Below are 15,672 nucleotides of genomic sequence, written 5' to 3'. Positions count from 1 at the left end.
TAGAGGACTGGCTTGCTGGCCTTTTTCAAGGAAATATGTTCTTCTCTGCATGTCACTATTTATCTAATATGCTACAGGACTGGGGGTTAGTTAACACAGGGGTTTTTCCTTTTGTTTTTTTTGTGATTATACAGATTATTGCTTACCAGCCCTATGGGAAGTCCGTGGATTGGTGGGCTTATGGTGTGCTGCTCTATGAGATGTTGGCTGGACAGGTAAGATTTACCCTCCCATGCTCACTGTGACCTCCTCCTGCATCTCCAAGGCTGCTCTGTTCCAAGGCTCCCTAAAGGGTTAGACCATTAGAGGATAAGACTGAAGCCTTTCATACTGCTATTATCTCCTTGTACTTTTGACTGACTCAACTGAGAATGTATTTAGGCTTTAAGCTCTTTATATTGTACCCACATAATCAAGCTCTGCCTTTGAATCTGGCTCCTTTGTACTGCAATAATGTTATAAATAGCCATCTTCAGGATTGAAAGGGAGACACTTGAGCAGGAAAACGCATGTCAAGTGGAAGAAATATCATTTAGTAGTTTGAAACCATGGGGAAGCATAATAAGAGTGTGTGTATATGCTCTGCATTGCAGTTAAATCCCAAGAATACAGTTTTTGTGTTGTATGTCCTGGGGGTAAAGTGTGGGTTTGGCCTCTTGGAAATGTGCTCGTTTACAGACCCCTCCTTCTCCACAGTTAATGAGAGGCTGCTCTCTGAGGCACTGGGGTAGGAAAGCAACACTGTGCTGCAGTAAATGGCAGATAAGTACCAACTTCAAGGAATTCTATTAGTCTTGAGTTGGAAAAGATTTCTGCAATTGGCTTTCAGTGAGTGTTAAGCTGAAAGCAGGCGTTTCCTGTCCTTAAAACAGACATTTTTAACAGATGCCTTTAATAGTTTCTCTACTAAATTCCAGTGACATTTTAAATGTTTTAATGTGTGGCAGTTGCAGATGTTAATACTTTAAAGGCTGCACTGCAAATACAGGGAATCTGAATGCTTTGGAGAAAATGAGATTTACCATTGGCTGGGTCTTGCACGGTGCCCATATCCTGGGGAGTCACCCATCACCTCTGTTTTAAAATACAATGCAGTCCTTTCTTGTGATAGTCTCAGAAGCAGAAGCAGAGTCTACAGCCATGACATAAAACAAACTCGAGTTTGGAAGTAAGTGAGGAATGGATGTACCTTAGCACAGGGTAATTGAAAGTTCAGTCTCCAAACTTCACCCCTTAAGGTATTTTGCCTGCCTGGTGCACATTAGCTTTAAAAACTGATTAAAGCTGGCCACGAAGATAGTCCTGCACACATTTCATTAACCTGTGGGTGCAGAAATGAATGTTTTTCCTGGATTTCAACCTGAGACTGATGAACACTAAACTTCTGGGTCAGAAGATACCCAGGGTGCAGATGGCTGGGAGTTTGGTGTGTGCTCCTGGACAAGGACCACTGCTGTGTACTGATCTCTTTAGGCATAGTATTGTCATGCCATTTCATAAAAAGTGGAGAATTTCTTTTAAAAAATAGCAAATCCCAGTAAGGAACTCACCTGTGATTTGTTTTCAACAGCCTCCATTTGATGGGGAAGACGAAGATGAACTTTTCCAGTCCATAATGGAGCATAACGTGTCCTATCCCAAATCACTGTCCAAAGAAGCTGTCTCCATCTGCAAGGGGGTGAGATAAATGCTTCCTTACCATTAAGTTCCTTTTTGGTAATCCTTGTGAATAACTGGATTTGTCTGGCTTTGACATGGCACTGTAGTATTTTTGAGGGCAACTTCTGTCAGGCAGTGCTCAGCTATATTGTCACTTGGTGTCACTGATAAGGGTTCAGCTCTTCCCACTGTTCCTGCTTGTTTTATGGCAAGAACAAATGTCAGGATCAGTAGCTGCCAAACCCAAAGGAGAATTTATAAACAGGATGATGGTGTGAAGCATCTCCACCCACTCTGCCTCTCGACCCACAGCAGCACAGCCCCAGTTTTGCAGGGTGAGAAGATTCCTCAGCTTGGCTGGATACCAGATCCTCCAGAGAGTTCTCAGCCCAGGATGCCTAATGCCAGGAGCAGAGCAAAAGAGTTGCTAACACTCATTTTTAAATGTAGGTAAAGATGAGCTTATGTGAAAATCTTTAGCATAAATGCAAGGAAACCGCGGGGAAATCCTGACCCAGTGGTGGCTTGTGCGGCCTAAAATTGGCCTTAGATTGTAAATTTTGAGGAAAATAAGATATTTGACTTCAGGGGATTAGCTCAGGAAAAAACAGTTTGTTTGACTTTCCTTTGACTCCACGTGATTCTCCAGAGAACCATCACTCTGCAGCTTTTCCAACCCACTGTTTGTAATCGTTATTTGAGGTCTGATTTGCACTGATAAAATACCACTGCCTTTAGTATCAGTTAATCAGTTAAATTGGTATATCCTTTGCAACCATTTAGGAGGTATTACACATGAGCTGGATATCAATCCCTTAAGGAAAATCATCACAGAAAAGAAAAGATGTTTAGAGCAACAAGGTAAAAGGAAAGACCACACTAATTTTGGAGCTTATCCCAGTGTAGACATGCTGGGTAGCAGAAAATAAACACGATATATTTTTGTGAAGTACATGCAGGTTATTGCCTTGTCGTGACAATCACATTTTCAAACAGCAAAGCCTGAATTTGATGTGATGACCCCATTTTCAGCTCCCCTGCTCACTGCTGTTCTGGGTGCTCACACCCAGGGAGGGCAGAAAGCTAAAACTGCCCTGTTGCCACGAGGTTTAAGGTTAAGTCTCTGCGACGCTGATGTGTTCATTGTCTGTATTGAACTGACAAATTAATCCCAGGTTTCAGTGAGCATTATTCCTGAGCTAAGAAGTCAATATGAGAAAGCTTCTGAGCCTTGCAGTCAGTGGGAGCCCAGCAATCCCAGGACTGGGCACCAGTGGGCAAGACAAACATGCCCACTGTGCTCTTGGGATTGATTTGTCTGCTTGACATCCATTCCACTGATTTAGAGCTTGTTGGGCTTGGTAAATGCAGGAACTTTGGAACTAATTAAAACTACTAGAATCAATATTCACATTTTCTTTTATCACCTACTGTTAAAGCGAGGGGCTTGGAAAAGGTAGCAAAAATGGGAAAGTTGCTGTTAGGCTTGAAGAAGGCTGTGATTCCAGCCCAGTGCACAGCCCCTTCCCAAATCTGCTTGGAGTCACTTTTATTTTAGGTTTAAAATTGGACTCAGATCAACTCAACATTTGGAAGGAGACTAAAGCAGTACAGCTGAGCTTTTAAAAAGATGTGTGGAGGTCTCACTCCCAGCAGCACATTAATCATATATAATTTGTAGCACAGCTTTAAAACGTCCCCACAACACTGAAACTGAGAGTTGAAGGCTACATTGTACAATTCCTAATGTACACACCAACTGAAGAGATGCTGAGGAACTTGTTAATTAGGGAGCACATTACATTTTCTGAGCACGCCATGCTGGTGGGTTTTGGGTTGTTTCTTTTCCCCAAGTCTGCTTAATCTCTGCAACTGGATATAGTATTGACCAGGATGTCATTAAGAATGCAAGGGAGGAAACACAGATTTGATATTGGCAGCTGGGTGCCAAGGAATTGGAGGCCCTGTAATGAGATGTCTTGAACAAGCCCAGAGAAATGAAATGGTAGTGGGGAGGTTGTTCTTCATACAGCTTTAGTGTGTTGGAATTTATTATGTTTAATTGATTACTGAGATAAGGCAGAAGCCGTTCTGGAGATTTATGAGACTGAAAGACCAAAGGTGAAATTCAGGAGCTGTGAGCAAGGATGGCAGCATGTCCTGGGCATCACCTGCACCTGTGGTGGCAACCAGTGCCAAGTGGGGAAAAGTTCTCCAATGCAGCCCCTAATTTTGTTGCTGATGTGCTGTCTCCAGGGAACAAACAGGAAAATTCATCTTCAAAAACTGAATTTTACCTTTTCAAAACAATTTCATTAGCAATGTGTATCTTCGGGAGAGGAGCAAGAGCATCACAACCAGGGGAAAGTCTGTCTCACTTTCGTTCCAGCGTTAAATTGAATCATTTGCTGTTTTCTTCCCGACAGCTAATGACTAAACATCCTGCAAAACGCCTTGGCTGTGGCCTTGAAGGTGAAAGAGACATCAGGGAACATGCTTTCTTCAGGAGGATTGACTGGGAAAAATTGGAAAACAGAGAGATTCAGCCACCTTTCAAACCTAAAGTGGTGAGTGAGATGCCAAGTCCTTCCCTCGCTCAGTGTGCCTGCACTCAGCCTTCCCTGTGGGGTGACATTAATGCTGCCTGGCTGGTGCTGCAGATCTGGGACACTGCTAAAATAAGGCAATTTGATTATGGCAGGCCAGTCTGTAAGTCTGCTTGTGATTTGGCACCTTGTGGTGTAACCCAGTGTGCTTTGTTCCTTTGCAAAAAAGTCTCTCAGTGGTCTGAGTCCTGCCTGGACGGCCACGCACTGCATGAGGCGCTGAAAACAGGGAAAATTGGCATATTCACATCAGTGGCTGATGTGGTGAGGCTGTTGATAAACATGGTTCATGACTGTCTCCTCTGAACAACATGTGAAGTCAGTGATTAAAGGGATCTGAATCACAGGGGTGAATTTCCTCCACAGGCTGCACAGCACAGGGGGTTGTATCCCCATCCTGCAGCGTCCGCTCGGTTTGCAAAGTAATCCCTGATTTACTTTTCATGTTTGTTACTGGTTTGCACACGTGTATCCATAGGAATATTTTAGAAATCCAAGCAAGTGGAATGATGTCCTTACCCTGAGAGCTGTTTGCACAATAGAATTGGGAGAGCTGGGCTTGTTGAGACAGAATTTCTTTCAGCATGTATTGGTTTATTGACAGGCAAAGAGCACACAAGAACACAAGCTTTAAGGAACAGCTGTAAATTGTTATGTCCTAACATTGAATCTTTCTTCTCCATCCCTTTTTTATTTCAGCTGAGAGGCCTGGCTGGCTCTGGCATTTCAGGTGTAGGGTGATTGGTCTGTACACTGATTTATTTGCTAATACAGGCACACTAGTGAGGTACCACAAATTAATGAACAGAGGGATGCCAATACCCAGTGGCAGAATTATTCTTCACTTCCTTCATACAAATGACTTTTTCATATCACCAGGAGGAGAGTTGCAGCTGAGAAGGGTGTTTTGTGCTAGGGAAAATACCCTTTTTATATGGTGTGGATTTTGCACGCAGGGAAGGGTGTAAATAAGTAAAGAACAAAAGAACATGTGTGGTGCTGCCAGTCCTGCCCAGCTGGTCCCCAGAGCTGGCTGTGCAAAAGGGAAGCTGCTCTTTAGATGTATTTTATGGAGGATTTTGATTACATGCTTCTCAAGTCAGACTTAAAGCTGATCATAAAGCAAATCTACCTTCACAGCTCCAAGTTTTTATTAGCTCAGGAGCTGAGTGCTTAGACTCTCCTCGAAGTTAAAAGTATCACCAGCATGAAGGTACTAAAAGCTTAAAGGATGGTCTGGTTCCATCACAGCACACTTTGTGGCAGATCCTGGCTCCTCTTTGGAGCAGCTGTGCTCCATCTCTGTGGTTATCCTGACCTGGTTTGTTTGTACAGGCTCCTTTTAAAATACACCAAGGCAGATTCACATGGAGCCTTAACTCTCCCAGATAAAAATAATTTAAAATCCAAGTCTGGTATTTACATACCCTATGTATAACTCATTTATTGCAGATTCTATTTATATCAGTGTCATGGAATTATAGAATCGTTTAGGTTGGAAAAGACCTTTAAGATCATCAAATCCAACAGTTCCCACTGCTGGAGTTGGCACTGCCAAGCCCACCACTAAACCATGTCCCTACACATTTCAATGCCTCCAGGGATGGATATTGATTTTAGAAAGCAAGAAACACACAACCCTTAATCTGTTTGAAGATATGGATGTATTTATAGGCTTTGTTTGGCGTGGGTTTGTTCAGAAAACCTTTGTAGGTGCATCTTCTCCAGGAATAATCCTGCTGCCTCCTCACCCAGGCACGGCTCTTACTTGAACACGGAGTTGCAGATTTTGGGTCAGCAGTTGGTTGGTTTAAATAATGTGTTCCCTTCCAGACTGACATTTCACAGGCTGTAGGCACAGGCTGATTATTTGGCAAGAAGGAGCAATTTTACTTGTATTTTTAAGGTTAGGAGTTTTAGAATTTCTGCAGTTCTGCTTTAGTGCTGCATTAATGTTCACAATAGCAATGCTGCTCTTTACTTTGTGAGGACAAAAATGTAATTGAAGGTGCAAATTTATTGATGAATTACTATATTTGCCACCCAAATATACCCATATTTCACATGATTTATTTCTTAGCCTCTACTAATACAAGCAATAGTGAGAGGCCTAATAGAGTCAGGAAGTTTGGTTTCAATTCAAAGTTGTTTGAATACTTTCCACTTGCTGAAAAAAGAAGAGGAAAAAAATTTAAAAAAAAAAAAAGAAAAAAGAGCATCATTTTGTGGCAGGATGATGCTTATCTGTAGATCATCTTTTTAGCAAAAGCTCTCCCTGTATAAATAGCCCTTTTGTGGCTGCTCTGAGCTGACTCTTGTGCCTCTGAATAAATTTAACTTTATTTGGGGATACATCAACTTTCATGCCAGTGATTCAGAGTTTTCCCCTTGTCGAAGTTCAGCTGTTTCCATTCTTGTTCTCCAGAGATTCTGTCCCAAAATGCACTGGCTTCAGTGGGCACCAGGGTACCCACCCCTATGTGGAAAAAGCCTTGAACCTGGGGCAGTGTTCCTGTGCTTGTGTTCTTGCAAGGCTGAGCCAGTGTCCTCTGTGAGCACTGATTTCCAGGACCTGGGCACGTGTTTGTTGTCTGAAATACAAACCACCTTGAGCCCGAGGCAGAAGTTCTGAGCTCAGCTCAGGTGGCAGGTCCTGGTCCAGCACCTGCCAGGTGCTCTGCAAGAAGGTTGGAAACTGTGACTGGGCAGCTTCCAAGACAGCCAAACATCTCACCCCTGAATCCAGGCCCCTTTCCAGTTGGCTTCTCCCTTAAATGCACAGATTAATCCATGTTGCATTCATTCAGAAAAAAAAAAATCAATGTTTAATGTTGGTCTATTGTACAAGCCCTATTCTGCCCTTTCTAATTTATCCTCTGAGTCTGAACATAATAATGTAGTGTTACCCTCTAAATCCACATAATTGTAGGGATATTGTAAGAATGGATAGGGAGGGAAAGGTCAGTGACAACAGGAAGAAACATTCAGTGCCTTCATCATACAACCACACTTTGTTCGAAGATCTGTTACAGTAGTTTTGAGATGAGCAGATTTAGCAGTTTCCTTCAGACATCTCCACATTATTCAATGCCTAACTTTCCTCAAATATGCATCTTTTTCTTGCACACAAGCTAAATTTTGTTCTGGTACCACCTTCATCCTTTTTAACACGCCTCTACTCATACCTCCCAGCCTATCAAGTGTTTTCTGCATTCCTCCAAACTGTCCTCTCTGCAAACCTAATTTCTTTTGGTTTCTGTTCTGAAGGAGTTGTGCTCAGCCTGGAGCTATATATAACCCCCCTTTTTGGCTGGGCTTTGCGAGACAACTGTCTCTTAAGACAAAAAAAAAAAGGAGAAAACCTGTGATAGCACATTTTGTAATGAGGACCCGTCCCAGGATGTGCTCCCTGCCCAGCTCCCTCCCACCATCCCCAGGACTGAGGCTGTGCTGTCATTTATGGATTAACAAGAGTTTATAGGCTGTACAATGAAGAGTCAAAGCATATAAATAAATTACATTAAGCTTTTTGCAGATCGTAAAGGAAACAGAGACCAACACAAAAATTTAATTATGTATCATAAAGGTCTTAAGAAGAATTAAATGACTTGACAGAGAAAGTATCTCTTTCTGCCCATAAAAATATTTTCTTTTTCTTTCTGTATCCCAGTAACTCTGAATATTTAAACCTCTTTATCTCATCACCTCATGCTGGTGGCTGGAAACCTTTCTGGCTGCTTTTCATCAGAATTCACCCCTTAAAACTTCTCCGTTTGTGTGGAATTTTTTGCTGAAATATCCGAAAGGAAAATTTCCTCTTAAGAGAGGAGGGAAAGCCTCACACGTGTCCCGACAAAACGCTGAGAATACCAATGTATTGCTGGGGGGGGTTTTTTGAGCCTTTTCCCTGTTTTTCTCTTTCCTTGCAGTGTGGCAAAGGTGCCGAAAACTTCGATAAGTTCTTCACGCGAGGACAGCCGGTGTTGACGCCCCCGGATCAGCTGGTCATTGCCAACATAGACCAAACGGATTTCGAAGGGTTCTCTTACGTCAACCCCCAGTTCGTGCACCCCCTGGTAGAAAATGTAGCATGAAACGGCAGAGCAGGAACAAATCCCGCCGTGGGGAGCAGCCCGCAACCCTACAATTTTTAGGCTTTTGCCTTGTTGATTCCATTTCGGGCCTGGAAATTGTAGGGTTCGAGAGTGTAGGGTGAGGGAAGGGCCACTTAGTCAGGATTTGGGCTTTGCAACGGCGTTGTTGTCTTAATGGGACATAAATTAGTGTACGGTGCCCTCTTACTCTTCTAGAAGTCACCACTGACTTGTCTAAACTTACCCATTTTTTGGTACGTTGTATATTTTGTAACTTCCCCCTGTCCTTTTGCTCCCTTTTTCCACTCTGTCGTGTTAGGAAAAAAAATCTAACACGCGGTCTGAATAAAAAAAACCACCTGGAATGTTTAGTCCTTGGGTGCAGATGCTGGAGGTGGGACTGTTCCTCCTGTAGTTCCCGGGGACATCGGGGACGTGAGCAGCACGAGGGACCGAGCGACAGCACCGGGGAGGAGAGGCATTGCAAAAACAGTGCTGAAAGGAGTTGTTTGGAAAATATGGCAGAAAAAGAAAGTTGGGAATGGGTGGGTGGGAGGGAAGAATAAAATCAAATCAGACCCTGAGGCTTCGTGAACCGATCCCGTAAGATCACAAACAAAAGCGCTTCAGTGGTGGCCACATCTCTAGGGACTTGTGCTAAGTAGCATGTGATAAACTCAAGGGTGAAATTTTGTCTTTAATAATAATAATAATGATAATGATAATAGTAATAATTTTAATAATACTTTTGTGAATTTAATCTCCATGAGATTATTCTGTGATCCAGGGTGCCATTGTTTGTTCAGTTGGTTTAATTTACACCGCTCCTCGAGTTTACTGTTAACTGGTTCTAATACCAATATTTTACTATGAAGTTCATTAACCTGGAATGTAAAACAAAACTGTAATTCCTCCTAAATCTTATTTACATGTGTTTATTTATAGTCTGCAGTGTAGGGCAGTAAATTGAAAGGATTATGTGTACTAAATTAACAAAAAAATGCAGCCCCGAATGACTTCCTGATTTCTTCAGAATAACTCATGAAAATCAAGTGAGAGTTAGTCTTAAAATAATCAGTTTTAATTCAGAAAACTTTGGGCTGTAGAATAATCAAACCTGAAAGAAGCAGCACCTAAAACTTGTTTTATTGATAGAATGGAATTTAATACATTTTACATATGCTTCATGCAATGAATTTTGCATGTTTAGTAATAACTCTTAATAATAAGAGTTAATAATAAGCAGACCTATATTATTGACATAATCATATCAAGCATAAAGAGTATTATAAAACTTTTATAAAACAACTCGTGCTTTATTTGTGAAAGTTCTTGTTCTGAATGACACATTTAGATTTAGCTAAATGTTTTCTTGCTATTGTTTTGATTTTTACTTTAGGTTTTGGATATTGTTACTGGCTTAGGGTATAATCTCTTTTTTTAAAAGTAGATATACTTTTAAACAATAATTGCTACCTGCAGGTTTTATACGAGGTTCAATTAGGCTTTCATTTCACATCTGCTTATTACTTGCAGAGAAGGAAATAGACTTTATTTGCAATGATGAACACTGTAATTAATGCAATCTTCTCCTCTCCTATCACTTAGAGAAAAAATTTTGATATTTCCTCTTACAACTTACCAGAAGATATTAATTCAAATATCAGTAAATACGTTTTGTGCATATTTTGGTTTTGTTACAGCATGTAAAATAGGATTTGGTGCATTCCCCCTATTTTTTTTTCCCTTCTGCCTTGTTCCCCTTAGCAGCCATAGGCACTTTTTGTCTGTCAGATGTGCATGATGATGCCAGAAGCATGATGTCTCTGTTGCTGCATGCAGACTGGTTACGATTTTTCCAGCATGTAAACATATTCAAAAAGTAAGATATTTGCCAGAAAAGACTTAAATTTATACTAGAATATGTAACGGGGGAGGGCGGGAGGGGGGAATCTACTTTCTAATCATCTTTTGTGACAATAAAACATGGAACCTGTGCCAAAGATTCTGTCAGAAAGATCCAGTCCTGCCAAGTGGCAGCCGAGGGGGTGGGTTGGCCCTGCAGGGGTGACCTGTGGAGAGGGGGACAGTTGTGGAGGGAAATGCGATTGGATGTGAACGGCACCTGTGGGTTGTCTGGGCACCCCCTGGGGCCTCCAGAAGCTGTTTCTGGTGCTGGGATGGGCGATTTCCAGCCCTCCAGAAGTCCAGCTGCTGCCCAGTCGTAGTCCTTTTGCAGCCCCAGCTCTAACCAAGAGAATCTTGGAGCGATCAGGCTTTGGTGACATCCCAAGGTGTGGGAAAACACACGGCTCGTGAGGGGTGTTGGCCAAGTGTCAGGAACTCAGATTGTTGCCTAAATAAACAGGACTCCAAATTTTTTCATGCATTTCAGGAGCAAAATTTTTAAGCCATTGTGTGTCAAACATGTTATCAGCCAAGACTGGGAGTTAATTTTCTTCTTTGTGTATTATATAGTTCAGAAATGATGGTATTCACCACAAAGCATGTGGCCTAGTGCAGCATTCATGAGTTTTAATTTTTTTTCTGAATATTATGAGCCTGATGTAGTTTAGGAAAATCAGAGTATCATGCTGTAGAAGATAATAGGTTGAATTAAGATAGCAGATTACTGAGTCTCAGATTTGAATGAAGAAGGGGCTCTCAGCTAAGTCAGTCTGCCGTGAGGCGGCATTGTGCGTGCTTTAAGAATGTGGAAAAGACACTTTTGAAAAAGGAAAATACTGGGAAAAGTGCCAGCACACAGCTTTGGGGCATAAGAAAAGCAGAACAGGGGCAGAGCTGAACCAAGTCAGAAAGCAGGCAGGAGATCTCATGGGCACATGTTCCCACAGGTCTGTTTTCCTCATCAGTTGTCCAGGGAAGTCCCACTGCAGGCAGTTGTTCCCAGTACAGCTGTGACAGTCAGTGCTGTTCACACCAGGACACGGAGCTGGTCCAACACTGGGACAGAGCTTCTCATTTTCTGGCTGCTTCCCATAACCAGTCTCTTCAGCACTTGGATTTGTTCCCCAGTTTTTCTGATAGAGAAGCAGAAATTCCTCTTCAACGTCATTACCTCAAGCCCCTGGGTATTCAACAACTCTCACCGTCTTCTGTAGGTGTCTGTAACACTTAGGAAAAGGTCCTGTGAACTCCTGGATCCTGCAGGAGCAAGGCAGGGTTGGATAAAGCAGGGGCTGAGTGTTTGTTACCCCTCATTGCTCTGCCCAGTGCCCTCACACGGGAGCGCGAGCGCTCGGACCGGCCCTGTCCCGAGAACTCCCAGTGGCTGCTCAGAACCCAGACATTTATAATGGCAAGGAAAACCTTAAGTATCCTGCAAGCCTTTTCGAATCTTTTTAAAGACAGATGTTATTTATATAATATTTTTCACAAGATTTGGGTTTCTAGAGAACATGTATCAACAGAGGGAGAGGCATTAGAGCTGCTTTTCTTTCACTTGTGTTCGATAGCAACTGTAATCCCAACACCCACGTTGCCACAAAGATTCCTAAAAGGAAAATTGAGAATTATACTGCACTGAAGCTCGGGTAGAAGTTTTGGGAGCTGTGTTTCCATCCCACAGCTTGAGTCCCAAGGGGTTCTAGGGCAGCCCCGTTCCTGCTGAGGGAGGCACAGGTCTGCCATGTAAAACTTCCGAGGGGTTTTCAGGGATCAAATGGGACTTAACTGGCTCTTAGGCAAATTTCTTCATTATTCAGGCATCTGGGTGTTTTTGTACACCTTTGAGCCACTTGAGCAGGGTGGTGGGTTTCCAGGATAACCACTTCACCCACTGGCCAGTCTTGGTGTTCTCAGCAAGGATGGCACATCCTTGAGAAGGAGAGAGCACACTCCCATAATAAAATACTCCTTCTTAATGCAGTTTAGAGCAGAAATGCAATTTAGCTTTCTGATCCTTCATTCTTTCCACAAGTACAATTGAATTTCCCTTTACAAACTGAAGAAAGTTCTTCTGGAGATCAGCTGTTAGTTTAACAGACACTCATCATATCTGAACACTGTTGGCCTTTGAAATCCATCCTGTCTTTGGGGGTGAATTCAATTGAATAGTGCTGGGCTTCTATTAAATTAATAAGTCAAGTGAGAGAGGAACTTGTCTTCCAGCTGGAAAGGTGACATATCCAAGGATTGAGTGGTACCACTTGCAAAGTCTTTCCTCAGCCGGTGCATCCAGATGCAATCCCAGTAAAATGCCACAGGAGACACTTGCGGTGAGCAGAGGGGGAAGAGCCTCCTTATTGAGCAAAACACATCATTGGAAATAATATTAATAATAACAATCCAATAATAATGCTTTGAGATGCGTAGAAAGCGTATTTACAGTATTGAGTTTACAGTGGGCTTTTGGACCTGCCAGGGAACTTCTGGAAGTATTTAATGTGATTTTCAGTTCTTGTAGTCGTTAGGATAAGTTATTGTACATAGGGTTTTGTCTCTTTGCAGATGTGAGTGTGGGCTCCAGGCTCTGTGTCCCCTCTGTGCTGCTTGTAGGGAGGCACTGAGCTGCCCAGTAGTCCATAAGTAGACAAGCTAAAAAGCACTTTTTTCCCTCAGCTCTGCACTCATAGATGGGATCTGAAATAGTTTAGTTGAAGATTAAATAAAACTCGACTCCATAAACATGCATGATTTCCTCACTGTGCCAGTAACAATTGGTAATTAAACAGCCTTATCATGAATAATCATCATGCACTACAGCCCTCCTGTTCCCAGGAAAACCTTGAGAGGGAGAGGCCACTTATGGATCTCTCTGCCTCAGTTACCTCAGCTGTAAAATGGGGGTAATAATACTTACTTACCTCACAGGGAGGTGTGAGGACTTCTTAGCCAATGTTTCTAGTACACTTTTAACCTGAAAAGAGTTGTGTGTAAGTATTATTATCATTTTTACTATTAAAATCAGCCTCTTGGATTCACATGGTACTGCTGGCTATACCATGCTGTTTCTACTTTTTTATAGAACTTTAGTAACTCTGCTGAAGCCGTTTCGAGAGGAATAAAATCCGATCTGATAACGTTTCTTACAGAATCTGGAGTCCAGCTTTTGTACCTGGAGTCAGGGTGTGGGGGGGAGTGATGCTGACTGGGTGGGTCAGCTGCACTCGCCCCTTTTCCAGTTACTGAGATTTTTATGTGCAATTTAAAAATTCCGTGTCAATGGAAGTCTTACCAGAACTGATCATTGGAAGGTGAGATTCCCTGTGGATAAATAAGGTCAGCACAGCTGTTTTCTAGTAATGTTTATACGACTCCTGGTCCGTCCACGACAGGTTGATACTTTCTGTTGATATTTTAATGTATTTCTGTGTTGTATTTATGTCTTTGTGTTTTTCTTTTCCTTGTCTGTGACACAGTAGGTCAAATTTAAAAGAAAACTGCTCCAGAAGCGATTTTTTTTATCTCCCACTGATGTCAGTTGACCTAAATAAATAAATTAAGAGTCTATTAATGATTCTAAACAGGATGAGTAGCAACAGCATTGATAATGCTCAGCCTGATGCCATTAGAGCTCATTTCTCACTCAGGACTCATTGGACAGTCCACAGCTGATGTTACATTAATTTTATAATCATTACTGACAGGAACATTTTAATTGAAAGGAAAATGATGTTTCTGATATTTATATAAGCTTTTTCCTAAGAATTACTTGGATTTACTTTCCTTCTATTTGAACCCCATGAGGCAACACTGCCAAGGGCTCCGTCCTTCCAGAGCTTGGCTGGGGCCAAGAGCCCAAAATCACCAAAAATATTAATTATATTATATGTTTGTGTCCATTGCTGTTGGCCTTGGAGCAGAAAAAAGTGTTGTTGCAGTGGTAACAAATTTAATCAATGGCTTGTTCCCTACCAGGCCTTTCGTTTATTCTCTCCCATGTTATCAAAATGAATGTAAAAAAATTAATTTCAACAAAATGAAGCTCGTTGGCTCTTTTTAAAATGTGCATTTCCCAACAGTCTTTGGTTTTGCAAAATACAGAGAACACCTGAAACTTTTCAAATGACTGTATGTTACTTTAATGTTCCCTTTTTTTAAACAAGGAGTAATCCTACCTTGGAATCATTCGTATTTTTAATATTATTTTAAGACCCAAATGTTGTATTTATACAGAGGAGAACATTATTTATTTTCATATCATTTATTTGCAAGATGCTACCAGAAAATTTGGAGAGGCCATTCATTTTTCAAAAGATTAAGAAAAAAAAATACCATAGGAAGTGTAGTGGGCAAGACTGATGTACAAATTACAGCATCTTTTTTTTTTCATAATTCGCAATATCTTCAATCTTTGTTGCATGAAATGCTTTTGTTAAATATTAATTGTAGTTTCCAAACAAGTGTGTACGAATAAAAATACTGATCATTACTTTTGTGAGAGTTTGGTCTCCTTGGATGGAATTCCCTTTCAAAATCGACTCCACGGAGGCTGCAGAGGGGAAGAGGGGTTGTTTCAGTGATTAATGATGCTCAGGGACCCAGTTTTGTCCTGAAATACCTATTTGGGCACTCCTGGGGGAGAGGACACGACCTCCCAGTCCCACCAGCCATGTTCACCCCACCCCCACTTTCCTTGTTTAGACTGACATCATTTTATTCTCAAACTTTGAAAGCCACGTACAAATATTGTGACAACTTGACAGGCAACTCCTTCTTCTGCCTGCTCTCACATGGGTTGAATCTCATGCCAATTCAGTAATTAGGTTAGTTTAATTTGCAGAAGTCTGGCTGAGTTTGCCCAAAGGAATGGTTGAAATTCCTGGGGTTTTTCCAGAGGCAGCAGGTCCGTGCTCCTCAGCTTCTGAGCCCCACGAACACGTCTCTCCTCAGGGGCTGGGATATTTCTGTTTGGGGTGACACATGGAGAGTCTGTGCATCCAGGGCAAGAGGAAGGGGGTCCTGAGCTCTCCAAACTGCCAGATCTGCATCCCTGTCACCTTGGCAGGTTGGGATTCATCCTGGGCCACCAGCAGGATTGGGATGGTGGCTTTTGGGTGAGAGCTCGTTAGAAGTGAATCTCTAAACACCCTCCAGACTTATCCTTGGGGAAAGCTGAGTCTGGCAGAGCGTGGGTGGAGTGGAGATGAACCCACAGAGGTGGGAGAGCCCCTGGCCACCCCATGGCCACGGTCTGCAGCCTCCCACGGTGGTGGTCCCATGGGAAGGGAGAGTCACCCAGCTCCCACCGGGATGAGTCAGCAGGAACAGCGGGGTGGTGAGAGGCTGCGTGGGGACTCGGCTGCTCAAGTGTGAGGCTCAACACTGACTGGGTGGGGAGGAAGGGGACA

At 42.4% G+C, this 15,672-nt stretch overlaps 1 protein-coding gene across 4 annotated transcripts in view; it reads left to right on the top strand.

The window, feature by feature from the left end:
* The window catches only part of PRKCA (protein kinase C alpha), a 146,024-nt gene extending 131,271 nt beyond the window's left edge, over nt 1-14,753 (top strand). For 3 of the 4 annotated variants that reach the window (XM_027692011.1, XM_027692010.1, XM_027692009.1), the window contains 4 exons: nt 135-215; nt 1,571-1,678; nt 4,086-4,226; nt 8,195-14,753. In XM_027692011.1, coding sequence (XP_027547812.1) covers nt 135-215; nt 1,571-1,678; nt 4,086-4,226; nt 8,195-8,359 — 495 coding nt within the window. In that variant the 3' untranslated portion in view covers nt 8,360-14,753. The remainder of the gene's footprint in view (nt 1-134; nt 216-1,570; nt 1,679-4,085; nt 4,227-8,194) is intronic. The other variant, XR_003535638.1, reaches the window with a different exon arrangement.
* The last annotated feature ends 919 nt before the right edge of the window (nt 14,754-15,672 follow it).

Source organism: Neopelma chrysocephalum, unplaced genomic scaffold (genome assembly GCF_003984885.1).
Source record: "Neopelma chrysocephalum unplaced genomic scaffold, ASM398488v2 Primary Assembly neopelma1_84, whole genome shotgun sequence".
Lineage (NCBI taxonomy): Eukaryota > Metazoa > Chordata > Aves > Passeriformes > Pipridae > Neopelma > Neopelma chrysocephalum.
This window is presented reverse-complemented; position numbering and strand designations above follow the sequence as displayed.